At 44.3% G+C, this 16,778-nt stretch overlaps 1 protein-coding gene across 1 annotated transcript in view; it reads left to right on the top strand.

Annotated features, from left to right (window-relative positions):
* lrrk1 (leucine-rich repeat kinase 1) overlaps nt 1-16,778 on the top strand; it is a 92,554-nt gene that overhangs the window by 35,310 nt on the left and 40,466 nt on the right. Inside the window, exons 13-24 of the mRNA XM_026182375.2 lie at nt 2,178-2,307; nt 6,769-6,881; nt 7,209-7,423; nt 7,802-7,966; nt 9,106-9,278; nt 9,452-9,572; nt 11,933-12,092; nt 14,203-14,381; nt 14,461-14,558; nt 15,079-15,250; nt 15,325-15,497; nt 16,050-16,189. Coding sequence (XP_026038160.1) covers nt 2,178-2,307; nt 6,769-6,881; nt 7,209-7,423; nt 7,802-7,966; nt 9,106-9,278; nt 9,452-9,572; nt 11,933-12,092; nt 14,203-14,381; nt 14,461-14,558; nt 15,079-15,250; nt 15,325-15,497; nt 16,050-16,189 — 1,839 coding nt within the window. The remainder of the gene's footprint in view (nt 1-2,177; nt 2,308-6,768; nt 6,882-7,208; nt 7,424-7,801; nt 7,967-9,105; nt 9,279-9,451; nt 9,573-11,932; nt 12,093-14,202; nt 14,382-14,460; nt 14,559-15,078; nt 15,251-15,324; nt 15,498-16,049; nt 16,190-16,778) is intronic.

Here is a 16,778-nt window from a genome sequence, read left to right as displayed (position 1 = left end):
GCATTGTAGGCATTCTGGGCTCAGCCAATCAGAGCCAGCGAATTTCATTACGCAGGTATTTTGCCGTAACACGGGCAGAAATATTGCCGTTAAGTGCCTTCGTAACGTGAATTTTTCATTAAATGGGGTATTCGTAAGTCGGGGTTCCACTGTATATGTATATGTAATTATGTAGCAAAGAACTGAAAAAATCTGAATTGAATTGAGAAGTTATAGGTGACTGAGTTGATCATACAGACAATCGGTCTTAAAGGTGCACCCTGTTTATGCATCTTCTGTAAATCATACATATTTGGTGCAGCTTCCCCTGGGTATAGCCTGTGGTATGAGGTCCGGTCAACAGCATTGCCTTGTTCTAACTGCTTCAGACAATCTCTTACCCTCATCCTGTAACCACTACCTGGGTCTCTTTTTTAGGGGCTCATAAGTATTTTTGTCACTTAGCAGTGACAAAGTTTTCTTATCATAGTCCTTCTGGTTTAGCAAAGCCATGCACCAACTTTTGTCTGCCAGAAGGATGAAAATGTTGTTGTCATTACTAAGTGATGTGACTGCTTTCCTCTCCTTCATACTCATGTTGGATGCTCAGGGCTTTTCGTTGCTGAGACAGGCCGACATCCTCGGGGTGGCATCCTTGTCTCTTCTGGCCGCTGATGACACACTCTGTATTTTGCTGGTGTTTCTGTCACACAACAAGTTGGCCAAACGTCTGTTGACAAGTGTTTTCAGGTGTTTTAAGTACAAGTACCTAGCCATGCACTTTACCTTTACAAACATTTGTGAAAGAAATGGTTCTTCTAAAGAGCTGTCATTGCATACCACCACTGCAACAAGTCAGTTCCTGGAATTTCTTCCCTCTTAGATATTCCAGGATTAACTGTAAGTTGTATAATTGCAGAGTGGAAGCATTTAGCAACCACAGCAACTCAGCAATAAAGTGGCAGACGACATATACCGTATTTCCCGGACTACAAAGCGCACCTGAATATTAGCCGCACAAGCTAAAATCAGGGGAAAATCCTGTTTTGTACATACATTAGCCGCACCTGACCAAAAGCCGCAGGTGTTTCAATGTTGACTTATCATATGTAAGAGAATATGCACAAAGCGAATTGTCAGGAAAGAGATGGCTGTTTGGAGACACACCCCTTTTATTAATATTTTGAAAAACAAGTTATGGGTACATATTTGTACATGTAGTACATAACAATAACCTACAGCACACCAGAAAAATAGATTCAGCCTACCTTTTAGGCTCAGGTGCAGTGACACGGCTTTAACAAGAAGAAAAGTCAGTCATTCACCATCTTTCTCTTCTTCCTGCGCTCTAAAACCACCAAAGTCCTCTTCTCCAGTGTCGGATACAAACAGGCTCAGGATGGCTTCGTCATCCACTCTCCGCTTCTCTCCTTCGTTGTCACTTTCAAAACCAAAGAAATCCTCGTTGTCAGTGTCAGAGTCGAACACCCTCAGAAGGGCCGTGGCGGTGTCCTCCTCTCCATCATGCAGCAGTCCAGCCCTTCAAAATCCGTTGGTGATCGTGGATGTTTTCACACTTTTCCACGCTGTCAGAATCCACCAGTGGAGTTGAGCATAACTTGCTTTTCGCAAGTTTATCGCCGCTGGTCATCCACGACTCCCGCTGAACGCGTAGCGCTACTTTGAAGTTTGTTTTTCGCGCTACTTGTACGGCACTATGTTGCCTGGCGGATGGACATGTGACCAACATACCACTCTTGAACCCCGATCCTTCCGCCAGGCAACGTAGTGCCGTACAACAGCGGAACAAACAAAACAAATCGTCTTACGATATCACAAAAATCATGGACAATCCATAGAAAAGCCGCACCTGACTAAAAGCCGCAGGGTTCAAAGCTTGTGCAAAAAGTAGCGGCTTATAGCCCGACAATTACGGTAGTTGCCGAGCAGCGTTGTTTATTGCTGAGGCACATGATACTTAATAGCCTCCAGTTACTCGATTGACTGAAGAGTTCAAATTCTCCTCTGGTGTTAATATCAGCGCAAACGTGTACACCTGGAGCATCATTGCCAAGACATTCCTGTAGGTGGGCCATTAGTTACCCAGTGCTTTTGTGTATGTAGTATAGTATGTGGTTAAACTGTATCTTCCTGTGTGTGTTTGAGCAAATTTGCTATCTGTGGCTCTGTTCTTTTAGTGTGTGCAATAGAGTTCCCTGATGTTCTGCGTGATTCACTGGAATTGCTCTACTTGAATGACAACCAGCTGGAATGTGTTCCCCAATCAGTCTGTGGTCTGCACAATCTCAATGAACTCTACCTCTCAAAGTAAGTTCCCCTGTCTGTCTGCCAACACCCACCTGTCCTTCCTCATATTTCACACTGTTGTTATTGATTCAATTTTTAAAAAGTTACAAACCTCAAAATTGTTTTTTTTGTTAACAATATATGGGATGTGCAGGTCAGACACTGCAGTTACAGACCAATTTTTGCGGGCGGTTTATCCTTCAAGCTCGGGTCCTCTACCAGAGGCCTGGGAGCTTGAGGGTCCTGCGCAGTATCTTAGCTGTTCCCAGGACTGCGCTCTTCTGGACAGAGATCTCCGATGTTATTCCCGGGATCTGCTGGAGCCACTCACCTAGCTTGGGAGTCACCGCACCTAGTGCTCCGATTACCACGGGGACCACCGTTACCTTCACCCTCCACATCCTCTCGAGCTCTTCTCTGAGCCCATGGTATTTCTCCAGCTTCTCGTGTTCCTTCTTCCTGATGTTGCTGTCATTCGAAACCGCTACATCGATCACTACGGCCGTCTTCTTCTGTTTGTCTACCACCACTATGTCCGGTTGGTTAGCCACCACCGTAGTCAAAGGAGCTTGCAAAGAAAAGCGTCTGGACTTCTTTAAGTTGCTTGAAGACGTTTCACCTCTCATCCGAGAAGCTTCTTCAGTTCTAAGGTCAAATGGTGGAGAGTCCCAGATATAAACCTAGTGGGAGAAACCCCCCACAGAGGGACAAAAGGACCCCCTGATGATCCTCTAATCGCCTGAGCCAAGGTGTGAAACTGGCCGTGGGTCCCAATCAGCCAGAGTTTCGGGTGTGTTCATTGTGAAACCTGGCCCCACCTTATCATGCGAATTCCTGAGGTCAGATGGCCCAGGATGTGAGTGGGCGTTAAGGCGTCTGGGAGGGATCTCAAAACTGGATTATAGATGGCAGAGAGTTGGTGTCGTAAACCCCCGCCTCTGTTCAAAGATGGTCGCTCACAGTGCACATAGATGCTTCTTTCACTCCTCTTTCAAACCATCTGTCCTCTCTGTCCAAAATGTGAGCATTGGCATCCTCGAAAGAGTGACCTTTATCCTTAAGATGCAGATGGACTGCTGAGTCTTGTCCTGTGGAGGTGGCTCTTCTGTGTTGTGCCATGCGCTTGTGAAGTGGCTGTTTGGTCTCTCCAATGTAGAGGTCTGAGCATTCCTCGCTGCACTGTACAGCAAACACCACATTGTTAAGTTTGTGTTTTGGCGTTTTGTCTTTCGGGTGAACCAGTTTCTGTTCTGGTTGCTGGGTCTGAAATACAGTGTTTCTCAGACACTCACATCCTGGGCCATTTTCCCTCAGGAATTCGCATAAGGTGGGGCCAGGTTTCACAATGAACACACCCGAAACTCTGGCTGATTGGGACCCACGGCCAGTTACACACCTTGGCTCAGGCGATTAGAGGATCATCAGGGGGTCCTTTTGTCCCTCTGTGGGGGGTTTCTCCCACTAGGTTTATATCTGGGACTCTCCACCATTTGACCTTAGAACTGAAGCAGCTTCTCGGATGAGAGGTGAAACGTCTTCAAGCAACTTAAAGAAGTCCAGACGCTTTTCTTTGACTACGATGACCTGGATGACTGAGAACCTTCACAGACATTTAGCCACCACCATTTTGTCCGTCTGTATCTGGAAGTCCCACAGGATCTTAGCTCGGTCATTCTCCACCACCCTTGGGGGCATCTCCCATTTTGACCTCGGGACTTCCAGGTTATACTCGGCACAGATGTTCCTATACACTATGCCGGCCACTTGGTTATGGCGTTCCATGTATGCCTTGCCTGCTAGCATCTTGCACCCTGCTGTTATGTGCTGGATTGTCTCTGGGGCATCTTTACACAGCCTGCACCTGGGGTCTTGCCTGGTGTGATAGACCCCAGCCTCTATGGATCTTGTGCTCAGAACTTGTTCTTGTGCTGCCATGATTAGTGCCTCTGTGCTGTCTTTCAGTCCAGCTTTGTCCAGCCACTGGTAGGATTTCTGGATATCAGCCACCTCCTCTATCTGCCGGTGGTACATACCGTGCAGGGGCCTGTCCTTCCATGATGGTTCCTCGTCTCCCTCCTCTTTCTTGGGTTTCTGCTGCCTGAGGTATTCACTGAGCACTCGGTCAGTTGGGGCCATCTTCCCAATGTATTCTGGGATGTTCGTTGTCTCATCCTGGACTGTGGTGCTGACACTCACCAGTCCCCGGCCCCCTTCCTTCCGGTTAGCGTACAGCCTCAGGGTGCTGGACTTGGGGTGAAACCCTCCATGCATGGTAAGGAGCTTTCTTGTCTTTATGTCAGTGGCTTCTATCTCCTCCTTTGGCCAGCCTATTACCCCAGCAGGGTACCTGATCACGGGCAGGGCGTACGTGTTGATGGCCCGGATCTTGTTCTTACCGTTCAGCTGACTCCTCAGGACTTGCCTGACCCTCTGCAGGTACTTGGTGGTTGCAGCTTTTCTAGCGGCCTCTTCATGGTTCCCATTCGCCTGCGGGATCCCCAGGTACTTGTAACTGTCCTCTATGTCTGCAATGTTGCCTTCTGGTAGTTCAATCCCCTCAGTTCTGACTACCTTCCCTCTCTTTGTTACCATCCGACTACACTTCTCCAGTCCGAACGACATTCCAATGTCATTGCTGTATAGCCTGGTAGTGTGGATCAGTGAATCGATGTCTCGTTCACTCTTGGCATACAGCTTGATGTCATCCATGTACAGGAGGTGGCTGACAACTGCTCCGTTCCGTAGTCGGTATCCGTAGCCAGTCTTGTTAATGATCTCACTGAGGGGGTTCAGGCCTATGCAGAACAGCAGTGGGGACAGAGCATCTCCTTGGTAGATCCCGCACTTGATGGTGACTTGTGCTATGGGCTTGGAGTTGGCCTCTAGTGTTGTACGCCACATCCCCATTGAGTTCCTGATGAAGGCTCTTAGGGTCCCATTGATCTTGTACAATTCTAGGCATTCCAGGATCCAGCTGTGGGGCATTGAGTCATAGGCCTTCTTGTAATCAATCCAGGCAGTGCACAGGTTGGTCAGTCTGGTCTTGCAGTCCCGGCTGACTGTCCTGTCTACCAGTAGCTGGTGTTTTGCGCCTCTGGTATTCTTGCCAATTCCTTTCTGTGTCCCGCTCATGCATTGACCCATGTGCCTGTTCATCTTAACCGATATGATGCCTGACAGGAGCTTCCATGTAGTACTGAGGCAGGTTATTGGTCGGTAGTTGGAGGGGACCAGTCCCTTCTTGGGGTCCTTGGGGATCAGGACCGTCCGACCTTCGGTTAGCCATTCCGGGTGTCTCTCGTCAACTAGCAGCTGGTTCATTTGTGCTGCCAGACGCTCGTGGAGTGCAGTCAGCTTCTTCAGCCAGTAGGCGTGAACCATGTCGGGCCCTGGTGCTGTCCAACTCTTCATACTGGAGACCCTTTCTTGGATATCTGCCACTGTGATGGTTACTGACCCTGTTCAGGGAGGTCGCTGTGGTCTGCCCTCAGATCCACTAGCCACTGAGCATTGCCGTTATGGGTTGCGTCCTTCTCCCATATGCTCTTCCAGTATTGCTCCGTCTCCAGCCTTGGTGGTGCTGTTCTCTTATTGTTCCCTTGCCACTGGGAGTACACCTTTGCTGGTTCTGTGGAGAACAGCTGGTTTATTCTCCTGCCTTCTATCTCTCTGGTGTACCTCCTCAAGCGGCTGGCCAAGGCTGTGAGTCTTTGCTTGGCAGTTTCCAAGGCCTCAGGTATGGACAGCTTGCTGTATTTCTTAGGCACCTTCTTTGCCGCACCTTTCTGCAACTCCGTTAGTTGGCTAACCTCCCTCCGTGCTACTTTGATCTTGCCCTCTAGCCTCCTTCTCCATGGAGGGTACTGCCCCTTGTCGCTGTTCAACTTGTAGCCAAGCATCTCACTGATCACTGCTGCCGTATTGTAGATCAGCTTGTTAGTGTCGGTAATCGTGGTTGTAGGTATTGCCCGTAGTGCTGCATTAACATCATCTAGCAGACCTTCTGAGGGTACTTCACGTAATCTTGGTAACCGGCTACGGGGGATCCAGGTTTCAAGCTTGGCCATGATCCTATCTTTCAGGTCAGTTCCTCTCGCACTCAACGATCCTTCTCCTATCGCACTTGGGGCTATGTACCCAATCTCGGGTGGGGGTGATGATATCTCCCCCCTGACCTGGCGTCCTGACTCCTCCTTGCCGTAGCATTTGTGTTGCCCTCTTTTTGCTCCACACATGAATCCAGTTCTCCTCCTACAGCTGTTTCTAGTTGTTTCATCGAAACAGCAAATTTCTCAATGTCATTTATTCTGAAGAATGTTTTTTCTATATATTTGGACTTTCACAGGGGGATTCAGTGGCCCATTAGGTTCTATCGTTGATGTTTCTCATCTATCTATCTACACATTTATATATGTATACATGTGTATATATATGTGTGTGTGTATATGACTAATCTGACTAATGTAGTTTCTCTGGAATCAGTAATCCTGGAATCCGGGAGCTTCCAACAGAGCTTGGTCAGCTCTCCAGTCTGTGGCAGCTGGACATCGAAGACCTCAACATTACTAATGTTCCACATGAAATAAGAAAAGAAGGTATTTCCACCTGCATTTTCTGTTCAATGACTGTGCCTAATCGAGGGGTTTGTATGTGCCGGCTTCTTTTTTTGGTTTTTTGTTTATAGTCTGTTGTTCATAACATTTATATTGGTTCTTACCTCATCATATATTGCCTTACAAACACATGCAAGGAGTAAAAATTCAAAATTACTTTTTTAAAAAATGTACATGAACAATTAAAAAAGTTAGCATAAGTTCTAAGCATTGCATTTAAAAGTAAATTGAAGTGTGCTGGGTTTGTTACCAGCTGTTATTTCCTGTCATTGTGAGATGTGATCATATTCTCTAACGCTGGTATCGCAGGTCCTGCATCGGTCCTGGCTTTCCTCCGGGCACAGCTTCGAAAAGCAGAGCGTTGTAAACTGTTAAAGATGCTGGTGATTGGTCCACCACGGCAGGGCAAGTCAGCCCTCCTTGAGGCTCTGCAGACTGGCAAAGCCTCCCCCTTCACCCCAGCAGAATGTAGCATCTCCACCTCTGTCTGGGAGCTGGATAAACCTAGTGGAGGCAAGAACAAAGTGAGGGAAACAGACATTACGTAGTATTTATGCACGCACACACAGATATTTCTATTAATCATTTTATGACCCTTATATGGTCTAAATTTTAGAGATAAAAAAATCTACACATTGCACTGCAACTACTCGATTACACTCTTAAGCAAGGACAAACATCTCTCCACTCAAAGTCAGTTTGCATCTTTGTGGAGAAGGATTCATACTGTGCTATGATTAGCTTAAACACTACCATGAAAGAAAATCATTTCTGACATGACAAGAAATTCTTTGGACTGTTAAACCAAAGGGGTTGGGGTGGGTACAAAAATACATCATCACCTATTCTCAAATTCAGTTCATGCTTTAAAGTTGACCTAGCTCTCATTTTGCTGCCCACAGAAAGACTCTGTGATTTTCAATGTGTGGGACATTGGTGGTCAGGCCAGCATGTCCACAGTGAATCAGTGTTTCTTTACTGATAAGGCTTTGTATGTGGTCATCTGGAACCTTGCAATGGGAGAGGAAGCTGTGGCCAACCTGCAAACATGGCTGCTCAACATAGAGGTAATTTTTTTCTTTATTGCAATAGTGAGAGATATGACAATTCACACAGGATGTTTAGGCTGGAGGCGCATGAGGGAGATTTGTGTAAAAGTGTGGATGTCATAGAGCAGCAATATGTAGGAACATGTGTAATCTCTGCTGAGCATGGCGTGGAAGTCCAGAGGTCGAAATTAGATACCCCTCCGAGGGTAGCTGAGAATAACCAGACTAAGATTCTGTGGGACTTGCAGATCCAGATGGGCAAACTGGTGATGGCTAACCAACCGGACATAGTAGTAGTGGTGGACAAGCAGAGGAAGAAGGGTGTAGTAATAGATATAATAGCTATACCACGTGATAGCAACAGCAGGAAGAAGGAACATAAGGGCTGAGAGAGGAGCTCGAGAAGATGTAGAGGTGAAGGCAACCGTGGTAGTCGGCACACTCAGGGCCGTGACCTCCTAACTGGGCAAGTGGATCCCCTGGTGAGATCCTCCCCATTTTTATTTTCTAAAAGACTCAAGTCGTTGGGTATAAGAACCTGATGAGCTTTCTGTAATAAAAATATGTGTGTGGTAAGAGTGAGTGGAAGGTGTTCCGGTTTAAAGAAACAGAATTTTGTTCTTTGACTAAATAAACGAGCCACATGGCAGTCGTGTTAATGGAAAGAATGTTGCTTCCATCACTTCTGAAATTGTCTTTTGAAGGATAGTCTCTAATTAGGCTTCCTGGATTTTTTGTTTGTTTTTTTTGACCACAGTGAAATGTTTTCCAAGTTCTTTGTCTTTTGAGTTTTAGCTATAAAAAAGAAGAACAGAAACTTTACTCCAGACAGACGTGTCAGTCAATGTAAGTCTGTCAGACTAGTGACCCCAGCAACAGCAGAGCTGCGTATGGTGTGTTGATTCCAGGTTTAGTTAGAGCCCAAGATCTTTAACAAATGTATGTGGCTTGGTGCATGAATTGATCTTATATAATAAACTGACATCTACCATGAAAAAAAATCCAGTAGTAGTGATTATTGATATTAAACTAATAGAATAGATACACCTGTGACACATCGGTATTCATTCTCTGTTTTACAAATCAAATCTTCAGGTTATTTTGTCATTTTTATGCTGTCAGTTATTATGTCTTTGCTTGTGTGCTGTATGCTACAGGCTCGGGCCCCTAACTCTGCAGTGATTGTAGTGGGAACACATCTGGATCTTATTGATACCAAGTTTCGTACGGAGAGACTGGCGACACTGAGGGCTTACGTTTTGGCTCTGTGTCGATCCCCATCAGGGACTCGAGCTGCTGGTTACCCTGATATCACCTACAAACACTTGCAGTAAGTACACATTTAACTTTTCTATTGCTTATTAACATTCGACTTCCATGCCAATATTGTTTTTGCTCTGTTTACTTCGTGCAAATTACAGACCATCTTACAGATCATCTCTTTTCGGAGTATTTATTCTTTTGTGTGTTTGTATACGCGTGCGTGCTTTTCTTGGTTTTCAGTGAAGTGTCCTGTAAAACTCTGGAGGGATTTGATGGTCTAAAGATGCTGATCTACCAAGTGGTTCTCTCCATGAAAGATAACAGCAGCTTAGCCTGTGGTGGCAAACTGCTAGGCAGACTGGTAAGCAAGCTAATGGTAAATGGCCTGTATTTATATAGCGCTTTACATATCCAGTCATCCACCCATTCACACACACATCCACACACTGGTGATGGCAGCTACATTGTAGCCACAGCCACCCTGGGGCGCACTGACAGAGCGAGGCTGCCGGACACTGGCGCCACCGGGCCCTCTGACCACCACCAGCAGGCAACGGGTGAAGTGTCTTGCCCAAGGACCCAACGACCGAGACTGTCCGAGCCGGGGCTCGAACCGGCAACCTTCCAATTACAAGGCGATCTCCCAACTCTTGAGCCACGATCGATTATAATCATGTACATGCAGAGACAGTGTTGCACTTTGACCCTTCAGAAATAGTGTTTGCTTTCTGTATAAATGTATAAAGTGTTTTTAAGAGTTATTTTAAATGACCTAGCAGTGGGAGACTGATATAGTAATCTTTATAACCATGTGTTTTGTCAGCAAACTCTATGCAGAAGTTTTAATTATTTATTCACTTATAATAAACATTATCTCCCAACCTTAAGCGCAAGTTCTTGTGAGTGCGATAACCGGTGAAGGAAGTCACCTAGAATTTTCAAATTGATACCATCGTTGTGTCTACTAGGAGACTGAGGGGGTAGCACAGGTGGTGCCAGTATTGTATACAGTGGGGCAAAAAAGTATTTAGTCAGCCACCGATTGTGCAAGTTCCCCCACTTAAAATGATGACAGAGGTCAGTAATTTGCACCAGAGGTACACTTCAACTGTGAGAGACAGAATGTGAAAAAAAAATCCATGAATCCACATGGTAGGATTTGTAAAGAATTTATTGGTAAATCAGGGTGGAAAATAAGTATTTGGTCACCTCAAACAAGGAAAATCTCTGGCTCTCACAGACCTGTAACGTCTTCTGTAAGAAGCTTTTCTGTCCCCCACTCGTTACCTGTATGAATGGCACCTGTTTGAACTCATCATCTGTATAAAAGACACCTGTCCACAGCCTCAAACAGTCAGACTCCAAACTCCGCCATGGCCAAGACCAAAGAGCTTTGGAAGGACACCAGGAAAAGTATTGTAGACCTGCACCAGACTGGGAAGAGTGAATCTACAATAGGCAAGCAGCTTGGTGTGAAAAAATCAACTGTGGGAGCAATCATCAGAAAATGGAAGACATACAAGACCACTGATAATCTCCCTCGATCTGGGGCTCCACGCAAGATCTCATCCCGTGGGGTCAAAATGATCATGAGAACGGTGAGCAAAGATCCCAGAACCACACGGGGGGACCTGGTGAATGACCTGCAGAGAGCTGGGACCAAAGTAACAAAGGTCACCATCAGTAACACACTACAACGGCAGGGAATCAAATCCCGCAGTGCCAGACGTGTTCCGCTGCTGAAGCCAGTGCATGTCCAGGCCCGTCTGAAGTTTGCCAGAGAGCACATGGATGATACAGCAGAGGATTGGGAGAATGTCATGTGGTCAGATGAAACCAAAGTAGAACTTTTTGGTATAAACTCAACTCGTCGTGTTTGGAGGAAGAAGAATACTGAGTTGCATCCCAAGAACACCATACCTACTGTGAAGCATGGGGGTGGAAACATCATGCTATGGGGCTGTTTTTCTGCCAAGGGGACAGGACGACTGATCCGTGTTAAGGACAGAATGAATGGGGCCATGTATCGTGAGATTTTGAGCCAAAACCTCCTTCCATCAGTGAGAACTTTGAAGATGAAACGAGGCTGGGTCTTCCAACATGACAATGATCCAAAACACACCGCCCGGGCAACAAAGGAGTGGCTCCGTAAGAAGCATTTGAAAGTCCTGGAGTGGCCTAGCCAGTCTCCAGACCTCAACCCCATAGAAAATCTGTGGCGGGAGTTGAAAGTCCGTGTTGCTCGGCGACAGCCCCAAAACATCACTGCTCTCGAGAAGATCTGCATGGAGGAATGGGCCAAAATACCAGCTACTGTGTGTGCAAACCTGGTAAAGACCTATAGTAAACGTTTGACCTCTGTTATTGCCAACAAAGGTTATGTTACAAAGTATTGAGTTGTATTTTTGTTATTGACCAAATACTTATTTTCCACCCTGATTTACCAATAAATTCTTTACAAATCCTACCATGTGGATTCATGGATTTTTCTTTCACATTCTGTCTCTCACAGTTGAAGTGTACCTCTGGTGCAAATTACTGACCTCTGTCATCATTTTAGGTGGGGGAACTTGCACAATCGGTGGCTGACTAAATACTTTTTTGCCCCACTGTAAATACAGGCCTCTGTATAAACTTTTTATGACAATTTTAAAGTGATAGCATAGGGTTCTTATTTTACTTGAAAGCAAAGTAAATTTGTACCACTGTTGTCTCCTCCAGATTCCCAGAAGCTACCTGGCACTCCAGGAAATAGTCATAGCCGAGAAGGAGAGGCGACATTCCGAAGGAGAGGTCCAGTACCTAACTGATGCAAAGCTAAATGACATCATTGAACAAAACCCAGGAAGTGACATCAGAGATTACGAAGACCTGCAGACTGGTATTATGACAGCAAGCATTTGAAATGTGGAAATCATTTATGAAAATTCGTACATTTACATTCTTTATTTGGGACATTTTTCCATGTAATGTGATGAGCCAATACAGAGTCACCAGTCAGTGAGTGGGTGGAAGGTGTCTCCTTCAAAGCCATTGAATAAAGTCAGCCAACAACAGTGAACATAACAGCTGTGTACATTACCATATCAATGTTTTTGGTAACATCTCCTAACATTAAGTTGCCACTTAAAGAGATTCCAAAGAAGTACTCCGTTTTAATGTACAAAACAAAGCCTTATATATTTTTCTGTGTGCATAAAACTAGAGATAATCCAGTTTATTTACATGGACACTTTGCTGCCACAACATTGGAAACAACTTTATTTATTTGTTTATTGAACCTTTTGACAAATGTAAAAAATAGATTAAATATTTTTGCACATATGAGTTTAAATTTGTATCATATTTGTTACCGCCAGCATTTTTTACAATTGATTTCTTGTTTTAAGGAGCAGAAAAATGACAATGATCATGTAGAGGTCTCAAAAACTTGTATCAAATATGATACACATACAGGATTATGCATTTAAGCAAGTGTCTATGAGGACGCCTTTGCTTTTAGAGCAAACCTCCAGAATCAATTAGCTCCTCAGTCCTTGAGTTCATTTTCACTGCTTTGTTGGTTTAAGAAAAATATGATTGTTTGGAACTTGTAACTTAGAAACTATGATCCTTAAGTGTGGCGTATGTTGTCAACATATAGAAGTACTGTATAAAGCTTTGAAATGTCACATTTGACCTTTTCAAGGACCGTACGTTATTCAGAAAGTCAAAGTGAGAATAATGCTATGCATAGATGCACAGAAACAGTTTCTTACTGCCATTGTTTGTACATATTGTACATATTTGAACATATTGGGATGTAGGGAAGACTAAATGGAGATTCTTATTATACGTAGATTTTATTTGATATTTTTTACCTTGGTCAAACTTTCATTAATTCTACTGCCTTTGCTTTCATTGGCAACATTTAGGAAACTCAGTTCTATTTGGTTTTATTTATATCGTGCCAAATCACAACAGCAGTTGTCTCACTGTGCTTTATATGGTTACATAAAGACAACAATGCAGAGAAAATCCCCAACACTTGAGGACAAAGACCCAGACAGAGTTTTAATTTATTTTAAAGCCTGATGCTCAAAAACCTGTTTTATTTGTTCTCATCAGTCGTCCGCCTGGGCCTTACTTAGAATGTCTCAGACTTTTTATCTGATTTAGTGCTCAGCTAAGATGCTTTTAAGGTGATTTTAACATCCATGAACATACTAAAATGTTCAGTTTCTATCTCAATGTCAGAACAAGATCTAGAACGTGATTAAAGTGGGTGGATTGTGAGTCTTTACCAGTAGGCAATACAGAGCTTAGATGGAGCCGATGGGTGAGGGGATTAGCTCAGTACCAACTACCTGGAAACCTTCCAGGTGTCTTCCCTGCCTCTGCAGATAGAACAGCCACACCTGTTAACAGCAGCTCCGCTCTAGATCAGTGCACTTAGTAACTAGTTGGGTTCAATTTAGTGGTTTGGAAAACGGAGCCCCAAGGGTCTAATACTTTCAAACAGCTGGAGTAACCTGTGAGAGCTGTTCATACTAATGTAGATTTTCATGTTTTTACCCTTACTGTTAAAGTGTGCTCAACTCTTTGGCTGATTAATAAGCTGGAGTGGAAGATTGCTGCCCCTTGTGCTCACTTCTGTGTGTTGGTGGTCTGGGAGCAGACACAGTGTCTATGGGGATGTGGTTTGGGGGTGTTACTGGTTCACTATAAATATCACATTCAAGCTTGCATCCCAATATAATGTGACCTCTAATCTTATTTTTACATTTCACATCTGCCTCCTTTCAAGTTGACTCAACAGGTCTTTAAAGAAAGTCTTAAAGGGAGATTTAATGAGCTGCCTAGTTTGTTAGAGATACACTGTAGTATAACGTTATATAGCAGTCTAGGCAGAGGTTTCCACTCTAAATGCTGCTTATTTGTGAAGCATCACCACATCGATGTGTTATTTCTTCATTGTTTCTTTCTTTTTCTCCTTTCTTCCCGACAACCAGCGATCGGTTTCTTGATAGAAACTGGAACCTTGCTCCACTTTCCTGACACCAGCCATGGGCTTTGCACTCTCTACTTCCTATGTCCCGTGTGGCTGTCGGAATGCTTGGAGAGGATCGTACACCTCAAATCCTCTCGATATATAGCAAGAAATGGAGTGATCCAAACTGAAGACCTCAGGGTGAGACTTGCCTTTCTGTTGTTTTGTGTGTTGAAACTGGTGTTTTGAAGTCTTATCTATTGTGGTATCTGTTGTGCAGATGCTTTTGGTAGGAACAGGGTTCACACAGCAGACAGAGGAACAGTATTTCCAATTTCTGGCCAAGTTTGAGATTGCCCTGCCTGTGGCCAACAACAGGTAATTTCTTCTCTCTCTCTTTGCAGTAGTTACTCATTACAGGTCCTAAACAGCTCTGAGGAAACATTGTCAAATGGGCAGCAGGAGGATTGTATGATATACAACTTAAAATTATTATCCTCCTAGGACCTGCGTCCACATATGTGGACATCGGATTTTGGGTTGCCTAGACCAAAACACTAAATTTCGCTCTACAAGGGCCTGATATCCACTTACGAGGACGTCATACTACCACTGTCGTATCGTAATTTAAAGCTATTGTCCTCTTATGTGGATCTCATTTTTCTTCAAAACAAAAATCAGGTTAAAAAAAATCACATAATTCTTTGTTTTTACATTCATCAGGTTGCAACCAGAGAAATTAGAAAAGCTGCCATGAAGGAGTTCAGGTCTCAGGAGGTTAAAGGAAGATAAAGCAACTTGTGATGTGATTGACAAGTTGCTCCTCTATGAGAGTGCAGTGTGTCTCAGTACATTCTCATACACCGGGAATATTTGTTTTCCTTTTGACCTCTTACAGCTATCTGCTGCCCCATCTACTTCCCCCTAAGCCAGCCCTGGACATTCATGGCTTCCGCCAGCAGACCCACAACACCCTCAAACGCCTTTTCAAGATGAGCTTCGTTCCTGCTGGATTTTGGGAGCGTTTCATTGCCAGGATGCTTATAAGCCTCCAAGAAATGGACATGCAGGTAGTTTCTCTTCATTCTCCAATTTTAATTGAGAGTTTTTCACTTTCGTGGCCTAAAATGTTGCATCTATGCAGTCATTTGAAAGCAAAATAAAAAGCACCAGGAGCCGGCACAGCAGGAATTCTGTGATCTACAGCTTTACCGGATCACAACAGAGGAGCCGCTGTAGCACCTTTAGAGTCCGACGCAGCCAGACTATCTACTGGAAGGAAGGACTTCTCGTCACTTTCGATGGAGGTTACCTCAGGTAAGAGCTGGAGCCAGAAGATATGGTCATTCAAATATTCATTAGACAAATAATTAAGATTGGACGTACATGGTGGGAATTTTAAGGGCGTCGACCTTTTGCTGTAGTTTCTGAAATGATTCATTTGTAAACTCGGAAGTTCAAAGACAAATGTTTTATCAAATTTCTTTAACAATTACTGATATTATAGTCATCTCTATTATCATGCTTCTGTGTTATTGTCAATGTTCAGTGTTTTTTTTATTATTGTTATTTATAGCTGAGATTGTGTTCATATGTATCACAGTACGTCTGAGTGCTTTTAATAATCAAAGCAAGTGGAAAATAAGACTACACGCTGAAGGGATGTAAACATTTTCTGTTTAAAGAAACTCTGAAATGTGAGCCACTACTTTCATAAACATTGGCCTAAAATGGAGAATGTGCAAAGGACGAATATTCCAGCTTTGATGCTGATTTTGAGCAGTGAGACATGGAAAAGCCAGCGCCTCGTCTTCTCTGCTATTTGAATATCCTTTGAGTTGATGCAGATACTTGTTTATGTCTGTGCAGTGTGGAGTCATCGGATGTTAACTGGAAGAGGAAGAAGAGTGGAGGCATAAAAATTATCTGTCAGTCAGAGACCAGGGATTTCTCTGCTATGGCGTTCATCACAGACCATGTCAACTCTCTGATAGAGCAGTGGTTCCCAGGTCAGTACACTACGTGCTTTTTTGCAGTACCCTAGCAGAGCATCAGCTCACAGTATGTGAATCCCCTGTATCAAGCTGTACCTGGTAGCATTGAAAATACCCACTGAAAAAGGTCTGGGAGGTCTGGATTCACTTGGCTCGCTTGGGCACAGCCTGAGGAAATGATATGAATCCGCTTCCCCGTAGGCCCACCACTTGGGAAGGGCGGGGGCAGACATTAGGGTTGGGTATATTGTATGCTGGGTGGCAGACAAAGTTGAGGGTGGGGGTATGTTAACCATGCTCTAAGCTAATGGAGAAGGAATCTGAGCTAATATAGGAGGTGGAGCAATGCCACCTGGATATAGTTCAACTTTCTTTCACAGATATAGTATCATAGTAGACTGCTGTGGATCCAGTGTTAGTTGGGATACATCAAAGTGTGACTGGGTACATGAATGTTATAAAAGGGGTTTAGGTGGAGAATAAATATGCTGTATGAATGTATGTGATGGGTGAATGAGACGTGCTGTACGAGTTCTTTTATTTGCTTTTATCCAGGGGTCTTCAACCTGAAGTCAGTTATGGTAAATGGTAAATGGACTGTTTT

The sequence above is a fragment of the Astatotilapia calliptera genome, chromosome 1, assembly GCF_964374335.1.
Source record: "Astatotilapia calliptera chromosome 1, fAstCal68.1, whole genome shotgun sequence".
NCBI lineage: Eukaryota > Metazoa > Chordata > Actinopteri > Cichliformes > Cichlidae > Astatotilapia > Astatotilapia calliptera.
This window is presented reverse-complemented; position numbering and strand designations above follow the sequence as displayed.